This window comes from Talpa occidentalis, unplaced genomic scaffold (genome assembly GCF_014898055.3).
Source record: "Talpa occidentalis isolate TD23 unplaced genomic scaffold, MPIMG_talOcc4v2.1 talOcc4.7, whole genome shotgun sequence".
NCBI lineage: Eukaryota > Metazoa > Chordata > Mammalia > Eulipotyphla > Talpidae > Talpa > Talpa occidentalis.
The window spans coordinates 43,207,053-43,228,756 of NW_023605083.1; the positions used below are offsets into that span (position 1 = coordinate 43,207,053).

The 21,704-nt window shown below is 38.8% G+C and overlaps 1 protein-coding gene across 7 annotated transcripts in view; it reads right to left on the minus strand.

Moving 5' to 3' along the window:
* Positions 1-4,183: 4,183 nt before the first annotated feature.
* The window catches only part of TRPM6 (transient receptor potential cation channel subfamily M member 6), a 122,464-nt gene continuing 104,943 nt past the window's right edge, over positions 4,184-21,704 (minus strand). For 6 of the 7 annotated variants that reach the window (XM_054688891.1, XM_037491818.2, XM_037491819.2 and 3 more), the window contains 6 exons: positions 21,343-21,629; positions 20,982-21,064; positions 20,005-20,210; positions 13,161-13,212; positions 8,500-8,606; positions 4,184-5,989 (listed from right to left, as the gene is read on the minus strand). In XM_054688891.1, the coding sequence (XP_054544866.1) occupies positions 5,856-5,989; positions 8,500-8,606; positions 13,161-13,212; positions 20,005-20,210; positions 20,982-21,064; positions 21,343-21,629 (869 nt within the window). In that variant the 3' untranslated portion in view covers positions 4,184-5,855. The remainder of the gene's footprint in view (positions 5,990-8,499; positions 8,607-13,160; positions 13,213-20,004; positions 20,211-20,981; positions 21,065-21,342; positions 21,630-21,704) is intronic. The other variant, XM_054688890.1, reaches the window with a different exon arrangement.

Here is a 21,704-nt window from a genome sequence, read left to right on the forward strand (position 1 = left end):
CTCAAGAGGGAGTAGATTTACCATGGACTCGGAGTCTATAAATGGCCATTAACTATTCAGGAAATATTTCCTAGACATTGACAGATGCAGAGAGGACAAAGGGTAACATGCTACAGATGCCAGTGGGATTTTCTCTTCCAGTGACCTAAATTAGGTCTTGACTTTCAAATCTGTGTTTCAAACTATTATAACATTTCATGTTTTTCTAATTTTAAGTGTGCTGGTTAGTACTGGCTAACCTTCCATGTCATTGATTTGACCTCATTTTAAATCTTGATTCCTCCTTGGGTATCTAACTTAACCAAATTTCTTATGAGCAGCATTTTCAACTTGCTGCAGGTGAGGACAAAGTTCCATGATGATGGCAAAATGGAGATCTGTTTTATTGAGGGACCTAAGAGTTGTGTGTTCTGAATGATCCCCAAGGATCTGATAAGGACACCAGTCACATTGAATCAGGGTCCACAGTAATGACCTCTTTTAACCTTAACTACCTATCTAAAGACCTTGTGTCCAAATATACTGAGGTAGGGAATTAGAATTTCAATATGTTAATTGGGAGGAGCGGGGAGAAATACAGTTCAACCCACAACATAATAGGTTATCAAAGCATCTTGAGGCTCTGTGATCTCTTACTTGCTGACTAATAGAACCAAGTAAAAGACTGATTAGAAGCCAAAGCACAATGACATGACTTCCAAATTTGGCCAATAAAAGGCAACTGTTACATCTACATTTGATCAATCATTAATCAAAAGATTCTATTTGCAAGGACTTTGTGACTAATTGAGCAGATGGAATTTCTAAAGGTTCACATGAAAAAAATCGCCAGAGGCCTCCCTTTTGGCACAAGGGGTTAAGTCTTAGCATTATCAAGCTATCAGCAGTCCCCTGGCCAGGGAACTGACCCACATGGCACAGCAGACCTTCTCCTGTCTCTCCTGACGCTCCCCTCAGCAGTGCATTTCAGTGGATCCACCTGTTCTGTTCCCCACCCTGTCTCTGGTGAATCTTGTCATCCTCACACCTCTGGTCTATGCCCCAGCTCTTGTGTGCATAAATAAATAATTTTTTTTTAAAAAAAAAGAAAAAATAAATAAATCGCCAGAACATGAGAATGCTAAGGAAGTTAATCACTTAAAGGAGACATTAACAAGTTGCAGCCCAGAATTTTCTTATTACTAAAGAGTCCTATACCAACAAGATGTAAATCACAATTAATTATAAGTTTTGTGAACCACCAGCTTTGACAAGCATAAAGATTCTAAACCTGCTTTCTTTCCATACACAAAAATATTACCGAGTATACCAGTTTTGGTCTTTAATTTTTCTGGGAGATTTTCTTTGAACAAAAGATGGCAAAAGAAATTAGCTGGGAAAACCCAAATCCATCAAGAAGCAAAATATTAGAAGACACTATGAAATGATGAACTTCCTGATTTTTGAACTATTTAATTAAACTTCAAAATAAAAAGGGAGCAATGAGCTTTTCCCTTTGGGAAGGGAGAAATAGCAAAAACACTTTTGTGTTTATATTGAAGCAGGTCCACTGAGTGTCCTCTGTAAACATTAAATAATGATCACATAATATCAAAAATAAAACTCCTTATTATTTAACTGGAGCCTGCGCTCACAAGAAGTCTTTTAAGTGAGACTCTCAAAGGACTATATAAATGATCTCTCATTATTGTTCGCCTTCATTTTAAAAGGTAAGTATCTCATCTCCATTTCAGCATTGAGAGTTAAGAGAAAGGTTAAATGAATTATATAAAGTTGTAACAAAGTCTCTCAACAATAGAGACCAGACCAAGGTTTATTATACCTTCAGGACAAAAAGCTTCTCTTTGAAAACTTAAGCAACTTAACTATTTTTAGGAGGGTATTTCACAAAATTATTTTATGTGTGCATATCTTGGTCTAGAAAGAAAAGTCACAAAATAATAAATGTGCTAAATAAAAAATCAGTATGACTTCCAGAACCTTTTCTATTCTGTATACCCACCCATGTGGCTGGATATTTGAAATGCTATTTAAGTCTCATTTCCCTTCAGAAGCTAACCTCTGTGGAATAAAATGCTGTTAAGGGGGAAAAAGTCTTTCTGTCATTTGACTTTAACTTATGATAAATTAGCTTCAACTAGTTTCTTAGAAAATTGCCCAACAAATGACTACAGAAAATTAAATACCAAGACTTCAAAGAGGCAAACACACAGCCTTCAAACTCTGACCTCAGAGAATAATCCTCCCTTTTTCGTGCTTTGGAGAGATGTGAGTAAGGAAATCATACTAGGGCATGGTAATGAACCATCCTTCAAATGACTTTTCTCTCAATCTTCTTTTCAAAGGGTAATAAAGTGATGATTATTTCTAGGCGGTTTCTGAGAAGTTATCTCATTTCAGTAGTCAAGTGTAAGAAGGACCATACACTGGTATTATCATGACAATGACAAGGGCAAGAACTGGTTGAGAATTCAACAGACAAGGTGTAAGTTGTTAAAAGCTATTTCCTGGAAAATTAAAACAGACAGATCAAAAGAATTGTGTTGGTTCTTAAGGAATTGGTAATCATTCCCTTCTAGATTAAAAATGAACATCTGATTTATTATTTAGTGAATTAAATCCATTATCATTTGAAGGTTTTATTATTTCATGCAACAAATAATGTTGAAAGCACAGTATGTGCCACGCTTTGTGCTGGAGGCTGGTGACTGATGGAGACAGAAAAGTCATGACAGGGAACTTTGTGTCATGACTTATAGAAACTGAGCAGTCATCTAAGACAGTAATAAACAACAGTAATCAAAACCAGTTACTGTAACATGGAATTTGGTTATTTGGTGACTCTAAGTCACACATTACTTATTTTGCAGTCACAGAAAATAACAACAGGGTGAGAAATCCCCCAAATCCTATCTGCTCTCATTCCTCATGGTTGTCAAAAGCTTCAGGTATCAACAGGGCAGAAATCACTCCAGGAAACACGGCCTCTGTGTTAGTGCAAGACCGAGGGATACCCTGAGACCCCCCCCACCTCCAAACTTGCATGCTCTAAAAGAGTCCAGACATTTGTGCATACAAAGGCAAAGAATGCTCTTAGGGGTTAAGAACTTTAATAAAATTGTGTTCATAGAGAGAAGAGAGAATATTCCCAAAAAGAATTTCCCAATAAAACACCCAAAACTACCCATCCCCTCATGGGCAAATGCCCAGCCAATCAGATTCAACCTAAAGTGGGACCTGAAAGCTTGCCACAGGTCAAAGGTTCCTTCTGGGCAGGAACTATAGGAAAAAAAAAGGGTTCTGAGGCAGGTCTCAGAAAGGCAGGACAAGAGGATACCGTAACGAGGTAACGGCGGCCATTGTCCCTTTCAATTTTTTCTACAGATCTCTCCGTTCATCAACTTCCACGTCTCCTTCCCAGAAATACCAGGATGTAAGATGGGTTGCAGAAGCAAGAGGTGTCTCCTAGAGCCCAGAGCTGTGTTAAACAGTGTCACCTGACTACTCAGCTCTGCCCCTCACAGCCAGCAGCTAGTCCAAGGCAACTGCTTGTCAGTGGGGTGGGGAACATAGCTCTAATAAATAACATCTGGAAAGCAATGTTTGTGCAAAACATGCCTTAGGGAAGAACTTCTGGGAACCTGGTTGCTTGTCTGGACCCCAAGTTCGGATTCCACCTGTGAGATTCAGAATATACTCATGCAAGGATTATGCAGCCAGTTTTTCCTCAGGGGTTCTGAAATACATTTCTGGCTATATATTCTTATTTCCCTAATTCTCTTAATCAGTCTGAACCTACTGCCTGCAGGCAGATAAGGTAAGGGACTCTTCTCCAGATTCAACATTTGCCCAGAATATAAATGTTTCAGCAATAATCTGAAATCCAAATTTGGAAGCAAAAAAAAAAAAAGGAAAAAAAATGAGATTTTTTTATCTGGATCCTCCATCATTTATATGGTTCCCAGAAGGCATTAAATAGCTGTTGAATAAAACTAATCAATGAAAGTATGAACACAGTACCATTTTAAGGTAATGAATCACTCAAAGTCAAGACTGTTTCATGGGTATTTGCATGCCGGCAACCCCACAGCGAACTTGGCCTAGCAGTTCATCTTTTTAAAATGTTCTGGTGATTTGTTTTTGTTTTTTGTTTTTTAAGAAAGAAAAAGGCATGACACAAAAATGTGAAATCAAATGTATTTGTTTTCAAGTTCCATTCCAAGTAACAAATATATAGCCAGTGAATTAATGTCCTTTGTTTGGTCCTTGGACAAGCAAACTGCTTTTTCCATAGTTGATCACAGCACTGAAGTAGGTACTGACAGATCCTTTATTGATTTATAGACTCAGATAAAGCAGTTAAGACCCAGAAATGCATGCGCATTTTATCTTCATTGTCAATCAAGAAATCACCCACATTTCCTACCTCCCACCACCCCCAAGTCCAAAGTAAAAGGGGTATAAATTCACACTTATGCAATACATTCAGTAACCAGACATCTTCCTTGGCATTCTAAATCCTTAGTTTTCTGTCCCCCTATATCTGGGTTACTCCTGCAATGTAATATTGCAGAGTGCTGACTTTAAAAAAAAGTCACCTAATGTAAGGGCTAAAGATAGAGAAAAATAAAAATAAAGATACAGAAGAGTGGAAATTTTTCCAACTGAGGACATTTGTTGCTGGTAGATTGGAACACCTGATAATAAGGAAAGGTGATGGAAAGGACAAAGGGAGAGGATTCCCTGATCTCCATTTCCACCATATGTGAAAAGTTATGCTGGTTCTGAGGTAGAGAGGCCCCAACAAGTGCAGAAGGGGATGTCCAGTCCCCAAGGGGCTGTATAGTGTGGCTTCCAGGAAGCCTTCCTTGAAGCCCCCAAAACTGATCACACATTCTCAGGCTGTGCTGAAACTATATACTCCAGCACTCTTGAAGCTACCAGAACTGGCATTAAAATGAAGCAAACACCTTTGAACCATGTTTTCAGCCAGAAACTCATCTTTCCCCACAGGACCTGACATAGAATAATTTAGCCCGTAATTTTATTTATGTAGCTTTGGAAAGAGAACTGCTGTTTTAAAGTTAGCTCTCTAATTGATAACTGAGCTTAGGAGAAGGAAAAACATTTCTTAATAATTTCTAGTTTTACCTATCCTTGTTACCTTTTTTAAAAAAAAAAGAAGCAAGAACATTTGTTTTAGATCTCCCTGTTCCTTTCTTTCGAGAAACCTGAAATGCCCGGGTGTCATGATTCACTGACAAAACCTCAAACCCATCTAGATTTCACCAGGATACTAACTGTTTAATGGAGAGCCTGTACAGGAGTGTGCTTCAGTCTGTGTAAAAACACCCTCCTTGCATTATTTTCCTTATTGTTGCTATTTGAAATCATGTGCTGCTGGAAAGGAGAGCAGAGGAAGTCAAAAATATTTCTATGTACACCTATACATAAATACAAAATGTGGGTGAGGTGATGAATAGCAGGGGGGGACTAGAGTCTGCACAAAAATAGTGAGAAATAATTTCATCTCCCCGGTTCTTTAGCTCTTGGCATTCTGCTCCATGGGTCTACAAGCCCAGCTAAAGCAATGAGGTACGAAGGATTCCCAGCTGCCCCCCGCCAGTGGCTTCCTGTGGAACTTGAGGATGAAGAACGCATGCAAAGCACCTGTCCTTTATATACCAGTGAAGTCTATGGTAGGGGGAGACATGCTACATAGAAGCCGTGTCCCAAGGAGGCTCAAAGAATGAGGCCACCCTGACAGAGGCTCTGACATAATCAGCGTGTCCATCAATCTACGTTACCATAGGGTTCGCGGAGCGCAGGCTGCCATCTTCTTACTCCTCCCCTTCTTACAATCGTGTGAGATCTTCTGGAGAATTACTACTCCTTTCTCTAGCTTCAGGTCCCTCCACTGGTTCTATATTGATTTCAAGTCCAAAAGTAGAATTTATTCTTCCAGGGGAATAGTCATTTCTTTTTAGGTCTGCAAGAAAGACCAATTAAGATGGTTACAGGGGATCCTTAAGAACATATTATTCACACAGATAGTAGGACTTTGGGTTTTCTCCAAGTGCTCAGAGAGGTCTCTGTTCCCCCAAGACACTTACATATAAAACTCAAACCCTCAACTACGTCTGAACCTCCAGCCTCCCCCTGCCCATGTGTGACTATAACACCCTTGCACTGCTTTAAGTGTATTCACTGGAGCGAGAGAAAAGAGTGGGGTGCTTGGTCCAATATGCAGTGCCCTATCAGGCAGGACGAGGCCAGAGTTTGGTGAGGTCAAACTGGAAACAAGGTATTTTCTCTGTTGAATCATGGACAGGACCAGTGAGTTCACCAAAATGGTGGACTTGAGGAGCTGGTAGTCAGTTTTCTCAAATTAAGTTGTACCTCAGGGTTGGCCCCACCTATGAGAGTTTCATCCAAATATTGGTTCCTAAAATCTCCTTCTTACATTTAAAAGGAAGTTATCAAAAGAAAATATTAATAGGGGTAACCTTCAGGAAGAAACAAACAGAGGAGGGTGTTTTTTAAATATTTGTGTACATTTTATATTCTCTTGCTAAATTTGTTAACCTTACATATGTTCCTTATGTTATCTTTTTTAATATTAAATGGAAATTATTTGGACTAAACTAATACAGGTTATAGTTTAATAATAACAAATATTTATTGCACATATCCAAATATTTCTTCAATCTTCACACCTAATTTATGAAATAGGTACACTTGTCTCCAGTTCACTGATGAGAAAACCTCAGCCCCAAGGTCACTTAGGCAGTGAAAAGCAGAACTGAAATGAGAGCTCAATCACTCCGCTTCTCGATCTATATGCAATCCTAAACTTCCCCTCTTAAATAAAAATAATAAAATAAAATACAATCAAACAGAAAAAGAAAAATCACTAATTCTACATTCCAGACTAAACTACTTTTTAATCCAGATTACCAGATGACTAAGGGTATTTCTTATTTCCATGTGTTAAGGTTTTGAAAGGAAACATGGATTGGGTCTAGAGATGGAGGAAGTACTGAATTACTGACTCAAAATCCACCAGTGTGTGTTAAACAAAATAATAAACTCGACTTTAATCACATAGAACTGACTGCCAACTGGCATCAAGGATGGAGGCAGTGAGTTATACCTCAACATTCCCTTTCTCCTGGCTGATGAGCTGCAGTCCCTGTGTCTTCAAGAATGGAAAGTTGCCTTTTCCAAGGTAGATGACTCAGCCTGGGAAGAGGATGGTGCCTGAGGACATGAGTTAATGCAATGAACTCCAGTTTGTAATCAAGGCCCGACTCAAATAGGCATCAGTTCCTGCCCTCCATAGCACCCTATCTGGAAGACCCACTGCCTCTCAATCCAGTCCATGCTCCTTCCTGGGATCCTTCTGACCAGACAAAAGGCCAGTGGTGACTCAGCCAATGTGTTGTGGACTGATGTCTACACCCAAGTCTGCCGCATGGTCTCTGAGAGTGAGTCCTGGGCACCTACATGTGAGAGACAGCCTCCTCTTCTGGTGACTCCAGCCTGACATCCCTAACCCACATACCTACCACCACTAACACCTCGGCTAATAGGCCATTCCTGATAGAACTGGAAGCCTGCTCCAAATCCCAGTCTTTTACCAAGTGCCCACAAAAGTTCTTCTTACCTCTAACTTAAGCAAGAATAGAAATTGTCTGCCTCTGTTTTAAACTTACACCTAGTCCATGCCAAGTTACAACAGATAATGATGTTGCACTGACTTCCAATTCAGGGTGTGGTCACTGATTTATAAAGCAGAAAGGGCTACTCTGTTATAAAACATGTGGAATTCCATTCTACAGGCAATTTGGTATGACCTAAGAAAAGCAGCAAGCAAGCTTAGAAACCAGGCATTCCTTCTGAGATGAAAAAAAAATTTGACTGAGCTGGGACTGCCAATTTGGGGGCACAGACCTCCACCTGTTTGCTTTTATTGAAAGGAATATATTCTGCAGTGATTATACTAGTTTCAGAGAAAGTATAGCATATTATCAAATTAATATATTGCAAAGCAAAGTTTAAAGTGGCATGTTTTTGCAGTGAAAAGCACTGCTTTAAATGACAGCTGTTGTTTCTTTCCACACCCCACCCCACTCTCCCAAGTGTCGAATGAGTAAGAATAGAAATTCTGTAGGTACCACGCAAGACCAAAAGGGGACTGGGGGAAGGGACCTGCTTCTGTCCAATTTAACCCCAATTAAGTCAGTGGAACTTTTCCCTTGGAGAGACTGCGACGCGTTTTAGGTCCAATGTTGTTTTATCACATTTTGGCAGAACCTGAAGTAAATCCCTGTCCTTTTAATCCCTTTAGAGACTTGAAAAATTTGCAGTCAGAAAGTCAAGCCTCGACTTCGAATGAGATAAAAATGTGATTAAGATTTTCTACTCTATCCCAGGTTACAATGGATGTTGTTCTAGAAAAGATTTACTTAGAGAAAAATGGAATTGTTTGGGGCATACCCAGCAGTTTGAGCTTCCGGCAGCAGGAGTTGCAATGATGCTTAGCAATGAAGTTTCTAATTGCATCTTCCCCTAAATTGGCTGGTCCAAACACCATTCCTCTTGATCTAGAGGAAATATCAGAATATCAATTAGATCACAGTTAAGAAAAAGGAGCTCAACTAGGATTCTCTGAGATACCGAACAGTATCCCATAGTAACCCAGTAAACTTGAAGGAGCCAACAAAGAACAGAGCACTCTGGGGAAGCAACAATGTTAGGTTTGCAAATTTAAAATTCAAATGCACTTAAATCTTTGTACCCAACTCCAAGACCTACTGTGAAACTCATTTCAACACTAATCTAATAGAAGAGGGAATTTTCTATGTACCACATTAAAACAAAATACAGTGAGACCCTTTTTAATGCATATGGGGTGAGAGAATGACATTCATTACCAAATGTTCTACTAGAATACCCAGAAGATAAGGTACAAAGTAAAATTAATGTGCTATTGGAACACATTTTCTTAAAAAAATGTGCATACATTGTTTCAAACCCAAATACTTTTCTAAATATCAACATATCCTCAGACACAAAAGTAAAAAAAAAAAAAACCCCAATGTACCACTCGCAACTCTTTCTTCTCTGTAAAGTCCTATAACTGAACTTTTTGCCAAAGTCAAGACTACCATTAGACACTGTTTTTACAAAGCAAACTACATATGCCAAAAGTAGGTGAGATAGTCACAATTAGAGTCAGTCTACACTAGGCACATTTGGGGTAGGCTGCAATTATAAAAGATCCTTAGAAGAACTAGGATCAATGTTTATCCATTATCAGATCACCCACAACCATTACTCTTCAGACTGACACTCCACACATCATGGAACACAGCACACCAGAAACTATGAAAGCTAATATTTTATTTTAATGACATGCAGAGTGGAAACAGCACAGTTTAAAATCTGAACTCAATTACTGCTCTTAAATACCACGTCTTAAGAAAAGAAAAGCAAACTATCACAAAAGGAAACAATAAACTTTGCTTCTAAGGAATGCGGTTTTTCAAAAGGGACGTGGTGTAAAAATGGACTTTTTTCCATCTGAGTATTGAAACATTTATCTCAATTTCCACTTCCTTTTGGCTGAATAACAGTAGCTGCTCTGAAGATGTGCCAAGCTTGGAATGAGGGCTGATGTCAGTTTGATCTCAGATTGCCTCTTTGCTCCAAGGAAAGTAGGTAGAATAAATCTCTTGGGAAGACAAAGTGAACAGACACCCAGGATTAACTTTCCTGGTCACTCAATCGCCCTTACAAAGTACGGCTCTGGTGGTATTTACCCGGCTGCTTAAGCTGCTTCTTGTTAACTATTCCTCTCTTTCCGTCCAGCTGGTAAGTAACCACTTCAATAAGGTGAAACCAAATGTGGCAAAAAAAAAAAGAAGAAACACTCAATATTTACTACCAGAACTCTATGATGCCGATAAAGTGGAAAATGAAAAGTGTTATTTCAATTATTAAAACTGAAGGATTCCTTTTATAGTCTCTATAGCATGACCCTGTTGGAATATTTCACTCTTGCATTCCATCCCTATTTCTTCCTCCTACTACTGCATGAAAACCCTCAACTTAGATATAACATTGATTTTAGATAAAAGTTGTAAGCTAAATCATTTGCCTCTATGAGTTATGAAAGTTAAAACAAGAGAATCAAAATTAGTATAACATGTATATAGAAGGGGTCTGTTCAGAGGGGAGTAGAGGAGGGTGAAAGGGACAGTCACAGGCGTCTACCCCTACAGCTCACCTACAGTCTTGCAATCTCGGAGAACCACATTCAAGAAACAAAGATGCAACTGTTTTCCAGATATTTTACAGCACAGGGTATGCAGGTGGTAGCCTGGCTCTACATTTGAGGAAATACTAATTATTGCCTTGTAAACAGAGATTTGCTAAAGAACATATCATCATCGTCATCACTGCCATTATCGTCATCATCATTTGATACTTGTCAAATGCCCAAATTCACCAAGGTAGCAAGTGAAAAGATACAACACCAAACTACCATGAATGGAGACAGCCTCCACTGAGGCCAATGGCCTGAGGAACTCAGTGGCCAGAGAGGACTTGGAGGAAAAGGCCTGGGACTTAGTCTTCACATGTACAAGGTTTGGGGAATTTAAGAGGCCACAGGCACAAGAGATAGTATCAGAATTTGCATCCCCAAACCATCTTCTCTTTGGGTAGAGGCTAATTCCCCTTCACTGTCCCCTTCTTCTTGTAGGCAAGTTGCCATCTTAACTGAGTTTTCATTTGCTCATTTGTGAGATACTTGCTTCCAACACTAAGGGTAAAATAAACATGTAAAACCACTTAACCAGACTGGTATTTCTCTAACTTTCATTTACATCAAATTACCTGAGGAGCTGGTGAAAATTTGGGTTCTGATTCAGCAGGGATAGGGAGATTCTGGAGATTCTGCATTTCTGACACTCTCCCATGCAATGTGCATGAGCCATGCCCAGGCTTTGTGGAGCAAAGGTTTAACACAAAAATGTGAGCTGCACTGATGAATTAGATATAATTCATCACCGTTGTGAGAAAAGAGTACATCCTATTACCTTCATCGTGAAACCAGCAGCACCCAAAATTAAGTGATCTCACAAAAGCAGTGTTTCCAGAGTTCCTATTTTTAAGTCATAAAAAATACCTATAAGATAGAAGTTCCTATCTTTGGTTGCCCATTAGAATCACATGAAGAACTTTTCACCAAGAACCTGAGGGCAGAGATTCTGAAGTGATGCCTATTGTGAGCATTTATTTCCCTAGGTGAGCTTAATAGAAATTGAGACATACTGACCTACAGATTGTAATTAAATACTCTACTGTCAAATGGAATAATATAACTCAGAATCCCAAAAGTTGGAAATATTCAGGTCATATTAAATGATGTATGCCAAGATCAAAATTTAATAGATGATAGAGTATAAATAAACTTAGTTTATTATATATGCAAAAAATTTTCACTTCAAAATTATAAAGGAGATAATTGAAGTACAAACTTCTTACTACAGATTCTTGGGTACACAGAGAAACTAAAGAAATAATATTCCTAGCTAAAAACATTTTAGCTCTCAAAAATGATAAAGGCTATCTGTACCTGAATGGTTAGAACATGAACTCCATGGTCTAATGTCATAGGAATTAGATGCATAGGAGCCATAAAGATCTCCTATATCTTCTGCAGCTTACCTAGTCCAAAAAAAAATGGCTATGACATTTTTGGATGGAACTCTTTGCACAGAAACCTACAGATGAGACCATACTTAAAGTAAGTCTTCCAGTAAAAGAACAAAACACTAAAGCAGTCAATATTTACAATTTGAGTTCCATGAAAGGAAATGTAAAAATCTCAGATTTTATTGACTAGGAGTTACTCTCTTAGGTAATTAATATATTTTTGCTACAAACTAGGTGTCAAGTATTAACATTTAGGACAACTAAGAAATAAAGATGTATGCCAGAAGTTCTCACAAGTGTGGTCTCTGGACCAGTAGCATCAGAACCACCTGGAAATTTGTTATATTATTAGAGATTATGATGAAAGCTCATGTTTGAGAACCACTATCTTCTACTTACTGGTTAGTCCTAAATGAGCCCATCACTTCTTTCCTTCTACTTGACATTTAACAGCATACAACCTCAGATCTCTAATCCCCAAAGACTTGCCAAACATCTGTTTATAAAATTACAATGTGGATTCAAAGGACAGGCAAATGATTCATCCCTCCATATCTTGAAACCTCATTTCTTAATTAAGACAGACCATCTGATGTTTCATATATATGCCCCATTGTTTTGGCTGCACATGGATTTGATATTATTGAATAGCACACTTAATGCCCTCAGCTATCATTTTATAGGGGTGTAATGGAAGATACTGCATGTAAGAAGATGTAATGACCCTATCGTGAAGACATCAAAGGAAACTGGGCTTCCCTGTGACACTGTTTTCATGCCAAAACCTATAGATACTGAACTTACCCATATTTCCTTTTGTTTGGGTCACTAAAAAATGCAGAGTCTGGGCCTCCCTCGTGGCGCAGGCAGTTGAGCACAGCGCTGTGAAGCTGTCCGCAGCCTCTGCAGTGCCGGTTCGATCCCACTAGCCATGGGGGAACCCACATGGTGCAACCGACTTCTCCTGTCTCACCCGCTGCTCCCCTCAGCAGTGTATTTCAGTCATTCTGCCTGTTCTGTTCTCCACTCTGTCTCTGGTGAATCCTCTCACCGCCCCCCCCCCACCTCTCACCTGTACCCCAGTTCTTGTATGCATAAATAAATAAATCTTTTTTAAAAAATGCAGAGTCTAACTTACCACACAGGTTGGGCTATTACATTGCTCTTTATAATCTCCACCCATATGTACTAACTTAATTCGAGATTTAATCTTCTTTTATTTTCATATTTGCCCCCCTATTTCCAAATCCATGTGTTCTTTAACATTTTATTGTATTTTAAATCTTATTGTCTTTTATTTGGATATAAATAAAAGTTGCCTCAAACCTTTCTAGAATCTAGATAAGAAATGTAAATGTTTAAAAATTATTTTGGAAGAACCATGTACAATGTGTTAAATTCAATTTTCTAAATGATAACATCATACATTAACTTACTGTTTGTCTTCAGGTTTTATAACAGATGGATCTGTCAAATTTTCTCCAACACCTCCAAAGAAAAAAGAAAATGCATTTAGCAAATGGGGATTGAATTTTCTCAGAAATTCAAGAAAATAAAAATCAAATTTTAAACCTACATCCACCCTATAGTAAATTAAACATCATAAGAAATAAGTGTGCTATAAAAATTGTCCAGATGTGTTTGACAATTTTAGTTAATGAACTGCTTCCCAAAACCCTTCTAGTATGCTATAATAAACTTCCAGGCTACAAATGAATGTTTAGTTGCATGTTCACACTTACTGATAGTGTCATTCATCATTCATTTGCCACTCACATATATTAGACAGTCTGATTTTATTTTCTCTAATTCTGAATGATCATAAAAAAGTATTAACATCCTCAAATCCTCATTTTACTGATGAGTATATTGATGTTCAAAGAGATAAAGCAATTTTTCAGAGGATGCACAGTCCTCTGTATCACAAGTGATGATAACAGAATTCAAGCAGAGTCAAAACTCCCTCCCATTAGTCCACAGTTTCCTTGAATGGAGTCCATGAGTACTGAGCAAGGCACTGCGCGCTGTGTGACTCTGTAATAGATTCTGCAGTAGAATACAAATGTCCCCCAAAGTCTTCATCTGAGTGCTGGTTACACAGAGATAATCAGTTGTGAATTTTTTTTTTTTGAGATGTGTGCTTAGTGCACTTTCTTGAATGTATGCTCTTCTTCAATAAAATGGACTTTTAAAAAAATGACACCAAAGCACAAAAGGATAAATACAATCTCAAGTGAACATGTATCAAAATAGGGATTTACACCAAAGTGAATCTCTGTTATGAAACACTGGTGGCAAAGAGACTGACCTCCCCTGGCAATAACTTTTCCCAGGCCAGCCTGTTAGGCAAGAGAACATGCTATCAGAGTATAACCCAACAATTTCTGAAATCACTTTCTATTCAGCAATGGTTCTCTTTGCTTGGAAGAGACCAACCTTGTGGGGAACACTATTTAAAAGCCATACACAATTTATACCATTGGTTTATATTTCTATTTGGTAAAAAAAAAAATTGTTTTCTAACCAATATTAAAATTTAATTTGCTTTTTTCTGTATATTTTACTGTATGCCAAATCTACATGCTAAGTGTAATCCTGATCATGTATAGATCTTTCCCCTAAGAAACTGACTTTCTAAGGAAAATAATTGTTTAGAGTAGGGATTTTCAACCATTTCATAAAATGTCATGATCCTTTTTGTCAGTCTGGTGAGACTTCTCAGAAGTTTAAAATGCACAATTTAAACACAGAAGAAACCAACAAAACTAAAATAGAGTGATAAAAAACATGTTTAATATTATATTGCAATATATGTGCTTCTTTACTAATATGTTATATAACAGGCTTTAAAACATGCTCTAATAACTACATTAACATCCAGCAATAATTATAAACAATATTTTGACCTATCTTTCAACCCTGTAAAGTATATGTCAACACCTGTATTGCTGTTATGAAAAGTCACAGGTATTGCTAATACCCCTATGGTTTGCAGTCTCCATCATAATTGAAAGGAATGATGAATTTCAGTTACGGGTTAGTGAAAGTACAGGTATGTTTTTTTCTGATCAAAAGTACACAGACACAGATGCTCTGAATTCTATTTAAGAACCCCTCACTTAGGGGCCTCCCCGGTGGCGCAGGTGGTTGAGCACTGTACTGTGAAGCTGTCCGCAGCCTCTGCAGCGTGGGTTCCATCACAGCCGGCCAGCAAGAATCCCACATGGCGGGGCAGACCTCTCCTGCCTCTCCCGCTGCTCCCCTCAGCAGTGTATTTCATCAGTCTGCCTGTTCTGTTCCCCGCTCTGTCTCTGGAGAATCCTCTCACCCTCCCGCGCATCTGGACTGTACCCTGTTCTTGTTTAAATAATCTTTTAAAAAAAATAAAATCTTAAAAAAAAAAAAAGAACCCCTCACTTAGAATCTCTTTGCACACTGACTTGAACAGGGAAGAGGAAAGTAAGACAGAAACACAGTCTCAGGGAGAAGGGTGCAGATAGATGAGCACTACTCAAACTTTACTTGTTTTAAAGAAAAAGTCAAAAGAAGAAGAAGCTTGTCTGTGTTATTTTCCTTACAGATACAAGAAGGAAAATCCTAGAGAGGCAATACTTTTCTAACTATGCACTATATAAGCAGAACAGCAAACCAAAAGACAGCCACGTGCTTTCAATAAAGAGGCTGAACAATCCTCCATATGTTTAAGCTCAGACCCAAATTTGAGCGTCAAGTGTCCAGCAATGATGAAAGCTTGAGGCTAATGCCTGAGTAAATTGTAAAATCAGGGATGTGACAGCACCTAAACAGATCATGTCAATTGAGAAAAGGAAGTTTTATTAGAGGGGGGAAGTTGACCAAAATCATATTAGCTCCCATTTACTTTAAATCTTATTGCTTATTACATAGGCTGAATTCAAGGGTCCTTTCATGTCCCTTCACCTTCTAATTATTTGACCTCTCCAAATCTCAGTGTTGTCATCTGAAAATATAAATAATATGGGACTTTATCTTAAGGAGTTACTGTGAGTGCTAAATGAACTATTATATGCAAACTGCTTAGCAAAGTGGCTGACCTAGCAGAAGCTAAAAAATGTCAACTGCCATTTTTATTAACTTTGATCAGTCAAGATCTCTTGTGAAATAAAATTCTATTCTCTTACCACTGTTGAAGTCATATTCTGATAATGTCATTCCCTGTGATTCCTAATGAGTAGACCCCTCCCCATAAAAATGAGGGTATCCCTAAATCCAATCCGACAGTGCAGAGACTAACTACTAAATATATATGTAGGGGTCCTCTACTGGCAGAGGGGCATTCTAATATGTGAAAAATAGAAAGCAGCCTAGAGACCCAATCATTCATACACCCCAACCCCTCCCAGCTTCACAAGCAAATTTCAGCCTTGGAGCCCATCCTACCCATATGTTCTACCAGATATTTAGAAAATATGGAAGGAAATAAGGCATTTTAACTTCTAAAAATCCCAGTGACATCTCTTTACCTGCTTTAAAGGAGTAAGTGCTCACCAACAGACAATAAGTAGCATGCCCCCATGAGAAACCCAGAGACTTACATTTGATCCCAATCACTGTGGGGTACATCAATGAACTCCTACATCTATGGAAAAAAGTTATTTCTTTGTAGCAGTAGAATTCATCATGATGATGATACTGATGCAAATGCTGACTTATTTTAAAAATTGTTTAGTTGAATAAAAAATTAATATCTCCAAAAGTTCTTTGAAAAATTATGACCTCTTTTTAAATGCTACAGACCACTGTAATTTGAAATGCATTTGTTTTTAATTCCCATTGCTGGGAATTGAATGTTGGATTTCAAGTGTAATGACGATGATTCAGGCTCTCACATTCTTAAAAGGAAAGAGACTGGAAAACTACAGAATAATTATAAGTGAGCAAAATTGGTCAAATCTCTCCTTAGAGTTTAGCCTCCTGGCCTGGTGTGGCAGATCCGGGTATAATAATTGGTACTCCCTAGGAAGAAAGTAAAGAGGAGGAGAAAAGAAGAAACAGAAAGAACAAAACTACCTCATTTCTCATTCCTTCTTTCCCTAGTAATAGGGAGTGACAGCAAGTTGATCAGGCACTCATTCTAGTGATGCCAAAACTGAGGTTTCCCTGAAGTTACCACCAGGACCACACAGTTAAGAGGAGACTCCCCACAACTCAAGGTTAACCTCCACTTTAAAGAATCATCAGAGGTTTAATATTAACGAATATTTATTAAGGGCTTATTCCGTATCAGGAACTTGACTCATTTTAGCCCTTTCACAACTCTATGAGTTAAGGGCATAATATTATTTTCTCCACTTACAAATGAGGGGTGGGACTAAAGTGGTCACCCCCTGGTGACAAGCTAATTTCATAGTGGAGCCAGGAGTCAGACTCCAGCTTGTAATTCCGGAGTATTCCTCCTAAATATGGTTAACTGGCTTCTAAATCTGCACTCCTACCACCCAGATGATGTATGTCATCTCCCCAAAGACTAGAAATAATAATCATTTAAATATAATATAACTGAACCTTTAAGAATATATTATATTCTCCCATTTTTCTTTGCCAATCTGGTTTGGATTAAATATGATAATGCACATAAGCCTTTAACCAAGTGCCTGGCATAGATTAAGTACCTAATAAATATTAGCTAGTAGTAATAATAACACATAACTGCTTATAATTGCTATTATATGGTTCATGTCCTTCCATAAACTCGTGTCTAACCAACTGGTCAAAATTCTCCAATGACTATCTCAACTTCTTCAAGCTCATTCTATGATGTCCATTCTTGCCTTCTTTGAAGGCCAATGTTTTGACAGAGTTTACTTAGAGTGGCCTATTTCTGCAATTCACATAATTACCCAGTAAAAGAATAAAGTTAATTCCCTTTCCCCCCCAAGACTATCAATGCAGCATTTGTTCTGTTTAATGTCACTTTGGATCACTAAGAGACATAAAAATCCCCAAACATAAACATCATTAAACAAAAACCTATTCAAGTAGAATACAAAACACACTGAAGAGTCGTCATTAATTCCTTAAAGTTTTTCTTTGGTTTTTTTTTTTTTTTTTTTGTATGTGTGTTGTTTGTTTGTTTCTGATTTTGCTTTTTAAACAACTCCACCCAAAATTCAAAGCACACACTCAAGTACAGATGAAAACAATCAACCTCTCCACAACATGAGCTACAAAAGCAGATGCCTTGGGCAGCAGCAGGCTGGATTTACATGGATCAAGTACTTGCTGGTTTAAAAGCTGAATCATCCCAACTGTTTTAACTTCATATTGCATCCTAAAACATTCTGTTTGAGGGCTTGAAATGTAATTCAACATTGTGAACAGCACAGATTTGAAAGGACACAAGTCCTCATGTGTAGTTATAACATACATGTACATCCTTCAGCACGTGGCACAAATTTCAATCAAAATGGCTTTATACTCTTACTGGACACTGATCATGAAACCCCAGGATCCCTGTATGTACTGTCCCCAGCCTCTATGCCTGACTTTCAGCACAAAATCCCAGGACTGGAGAGATGGGAAATTAAGAGAGAACGAGGAAAAGTCTCGATCTTTTTAAATGAACAAGAACATGGTTATGTCCTTCGGGTATGGAATGTATAAAGAATAAAGGACAGCACAGTGAGAAGGAAAGACCATGGATGGTCAAAATAGCTTAAGTCTGCTTCCTGGTTCCCCATTAAGTAGCTGTGCAACCTTGGGCAAGTTATTTAAGCTTTCTGGGCCTAAATTCCCCATAAAATCTACCTAGAGGTGCTGCTCCTGGGATTAAATGAGATAACTTCTATGAAAGTTCCTGGGCTAAATCCCTTATTTAAAACCAAAGCCACAGTCAGTGAGCCCAGGGACTAAACTTTGACCTTAATACACATTACGTTCAGTTCCTGCAAGGAAAGCCTGCTAGAGATGCTCTGTTTTGTGCTACAGGATTATAAATCACATGTGAGGTGTTGATAGTGGGGAGATGCACTGATCAAAGGCTTCTATTAAATAAGAATGCACCATGTCTCCTCTCTCAGACTGAGTTTGTACTTTCATGAACTGTCATATCAAGGTACATAGCAAAGAGCAAACTAAAATATAAATTGCTAAAGAAATGAACTCAAAGTCATGGGAAAAAATACACAGAGTTTAAACTTTCTTATATGTGTAAGTGTTTACCTGTTATTGTGGACTTAAGTTCAAGGTAAAACTGGAAAAATTATTTCCCATTTGGGTCAAAGTTATACATGCCTTTACATTTTAAGCAGTTAATCACTTGTCTATATTTTCCCCTTCATCTCAACAGCAAACAGAGAGGTGGTGTGATCACCACTGTACCAGGTATCTGAAATCAATAACCCACCTTTCCTGAAAGCTAGAGCATAACTCTACACATTGCCCCTTCTGAGTCCTACAAGATCTCTCAGGAGACCTGTCTGGTTACTCCCACTAAAGACAGTTTCACAAATAATAAGTTTAGAAAACAGATACCATCTTTCAGGTTTCAGATTTAAAATTTTAAAAGCATACACTGTCAGGCCTCCCCTGGTGGCGCAGGTGGTTGAGCGCTGCGCTGTGAAGCTGTCTGCAGCCTCTGCAGCGCCAGTTCAATCCTGGCCAGCCAGCAAGGGTCCCAGTGGCGTGACAGACCTCTCCTGTTGCTCCCACTGCTCCCCTCAGCAGTGTATTTCGTCAGCCTGCCTGTTCTGTTCCCTGCTCTGTCTCTGATGAATCTTCTCACTCTCTCACGCATCTGGCCTGTACTCCAGTTCTTGTATAAATAAATAAATCTATCTTTATTTTTTTAATTTTTTTTAAGATTTATTTATTTATACTGGGTACAATGAGAAGCATGGGAGGATGAGAGAATTCACCAGAGCCAGAGAAGGGAGCAGAACAGGCAGAGTGACGAAGTACACTGCTGAGGGAAGCAGAGGGCACGGCAGGAGAGGTCTGCACGCCATGTGGGACCCTCGCCAGCGGCCAGGGATCGAACTGGTGCTGCAGAGGCTGCGGGCAGTTTCGCAGCCCAGCGCTCAACCGCTGCGCCACTGGGGAGGCCTTAAATAAATAAATCTTTAAAAAAAAAAAAGCATGCACTGTCAAGGGCTGTCTCCACTAAAGGTCCTAACTACAGCATTGGATGAAGAAAGAACTGGGGTCAAATGTAGGTGACAATGGCAAAGAGAAAAGCAACCCCAGTCAGTTTCCTGAGCTTTGCCTCACAGTTGTTAAAGTCAAGTTCTGGCTATCAATCACCTTGCAAATCCAAAACCAGCAGCTCTCCCCGAGTATACTCATAGGTCCAGTGAGAGAAAGCCAACATTAGCTCCTCCAGGGTGTTGCTGGGGGCAATTTCATCACCATTGTTGTTGTTGTACTTCTGGAACTCTCCTGTCATATACTTCTCAATGGTCAGCCATTGGTTGGCTGAATGATAGTATATTAAGAAAACTTCCAGGAACCTATGAGGGAAACAATTGGTCATTGATCTCTCACAAGGCAGCAAAATTGGGACTCACCTTACTGAAGAGTCACAGGTGAGATTACCTAACTCTCATCTTACACAGCCTTGATGCCCTTGTCCTTTGGCTTCTACCAGAAGCAAAAATTGGGAGTTTTTCTCATGCTAACCTGCCTCTCTTAACTTTGGGGAAATTTTCTAAGTCTTTGCATACCACTCCCAACTCTTCTTACCATGCTCTATAAAGTTCCTTGTAAAGGAAACAATAAAACCTTACTGTAAGTCCTCAGCACCAAATTATGTTCAGTCTTATTGAGTGAATGAATGAATGAATGCAAGTAAGGGGAAACACTCAAGTGAAAGTAACAAGATTTTGATCTTATAAAGCTCTAATTTCTATAAGATATTGAGGGAAGAAACTGTGCTTAAAATAGAAATGTTTTTCTACCATCATGTTCCTGGACATTAGCAACTACAGTCAGGATTTATCTGCTTGTTTAACATAATTAAGATTTAGTCATGGTCTCTGCTTGACCTTCCCTTCTCTAGTTACATAAACTCAGTGATTTAAGCTATGATACCTCTGGGATATCTTATTTTCTTTTTACCAACCTCCAGAACTGTGGGAGTAAGAACCCAAAACTGAGGTAAGAAATAAGATCATGGATAAATTCCTCATGGGTCAAGTATTTCTTCTGACTACTGGGGCTGAGAAGAGATTGATAGAAATTCCTACTTAAAATGAAGGGCCAGGATGCCAGTATTTCCTCACCTGGGCATATAGGGAATGGTTTGTGGTTTCACTTGGTTGAAGGTATAAATCAGTTTCTGAGCAGCTCTTTGTTGTTGAATTTCCTACAAAATAGGGAACATTGGGGAAAATATTGGTTTGCTAGCTACTAATTAATAAACATAAAATTACTAGAAGCTTCCCAGATGTGATATTTTATCCTATTTAAATTCCACCACTTCACACTCAAGACCAAATCTCTACAAAACAAAAATAACATAATACTGCCACCTCCAAAAAAGAACAGGTTTCCCTTAGGGTTGAAGATAATGGCCTTCGATCAAGATGTAGTCAGATCTGTTTTCTTAGATCTGTCCATCTGGGCTCTAGGTCTCTGACTTACCCTGAGGCAAAGATGAAGCACAGTATTCTCCTGGAAGATTTTATGCCATGCCTGCACAACCTCAGGAAGAAAGGACTTCACAATGAAAACCTGCCCCGGCTTGAGAAGGTCATCCTCTGACCAGGTGCTGATGACTTTCATGGCTTTGCGGAGGCCGCCATCCATCTCCTCTCGGGACAACACCTGAATCATTGCAGATCTCCCATGCTGGGACCAAGAAGACATGCTTTTGTCAAGGTTCAAAGGGGAACTCTCTTCTAGTCTGTAGACAGTTACCTCTTCTCCTGCTGAAAGAGAAGTGCAGGTAAGGAACTCAGTGAGCTCCTGTGCCTGGGACATGGACCGCATCCTAAACATCAGTT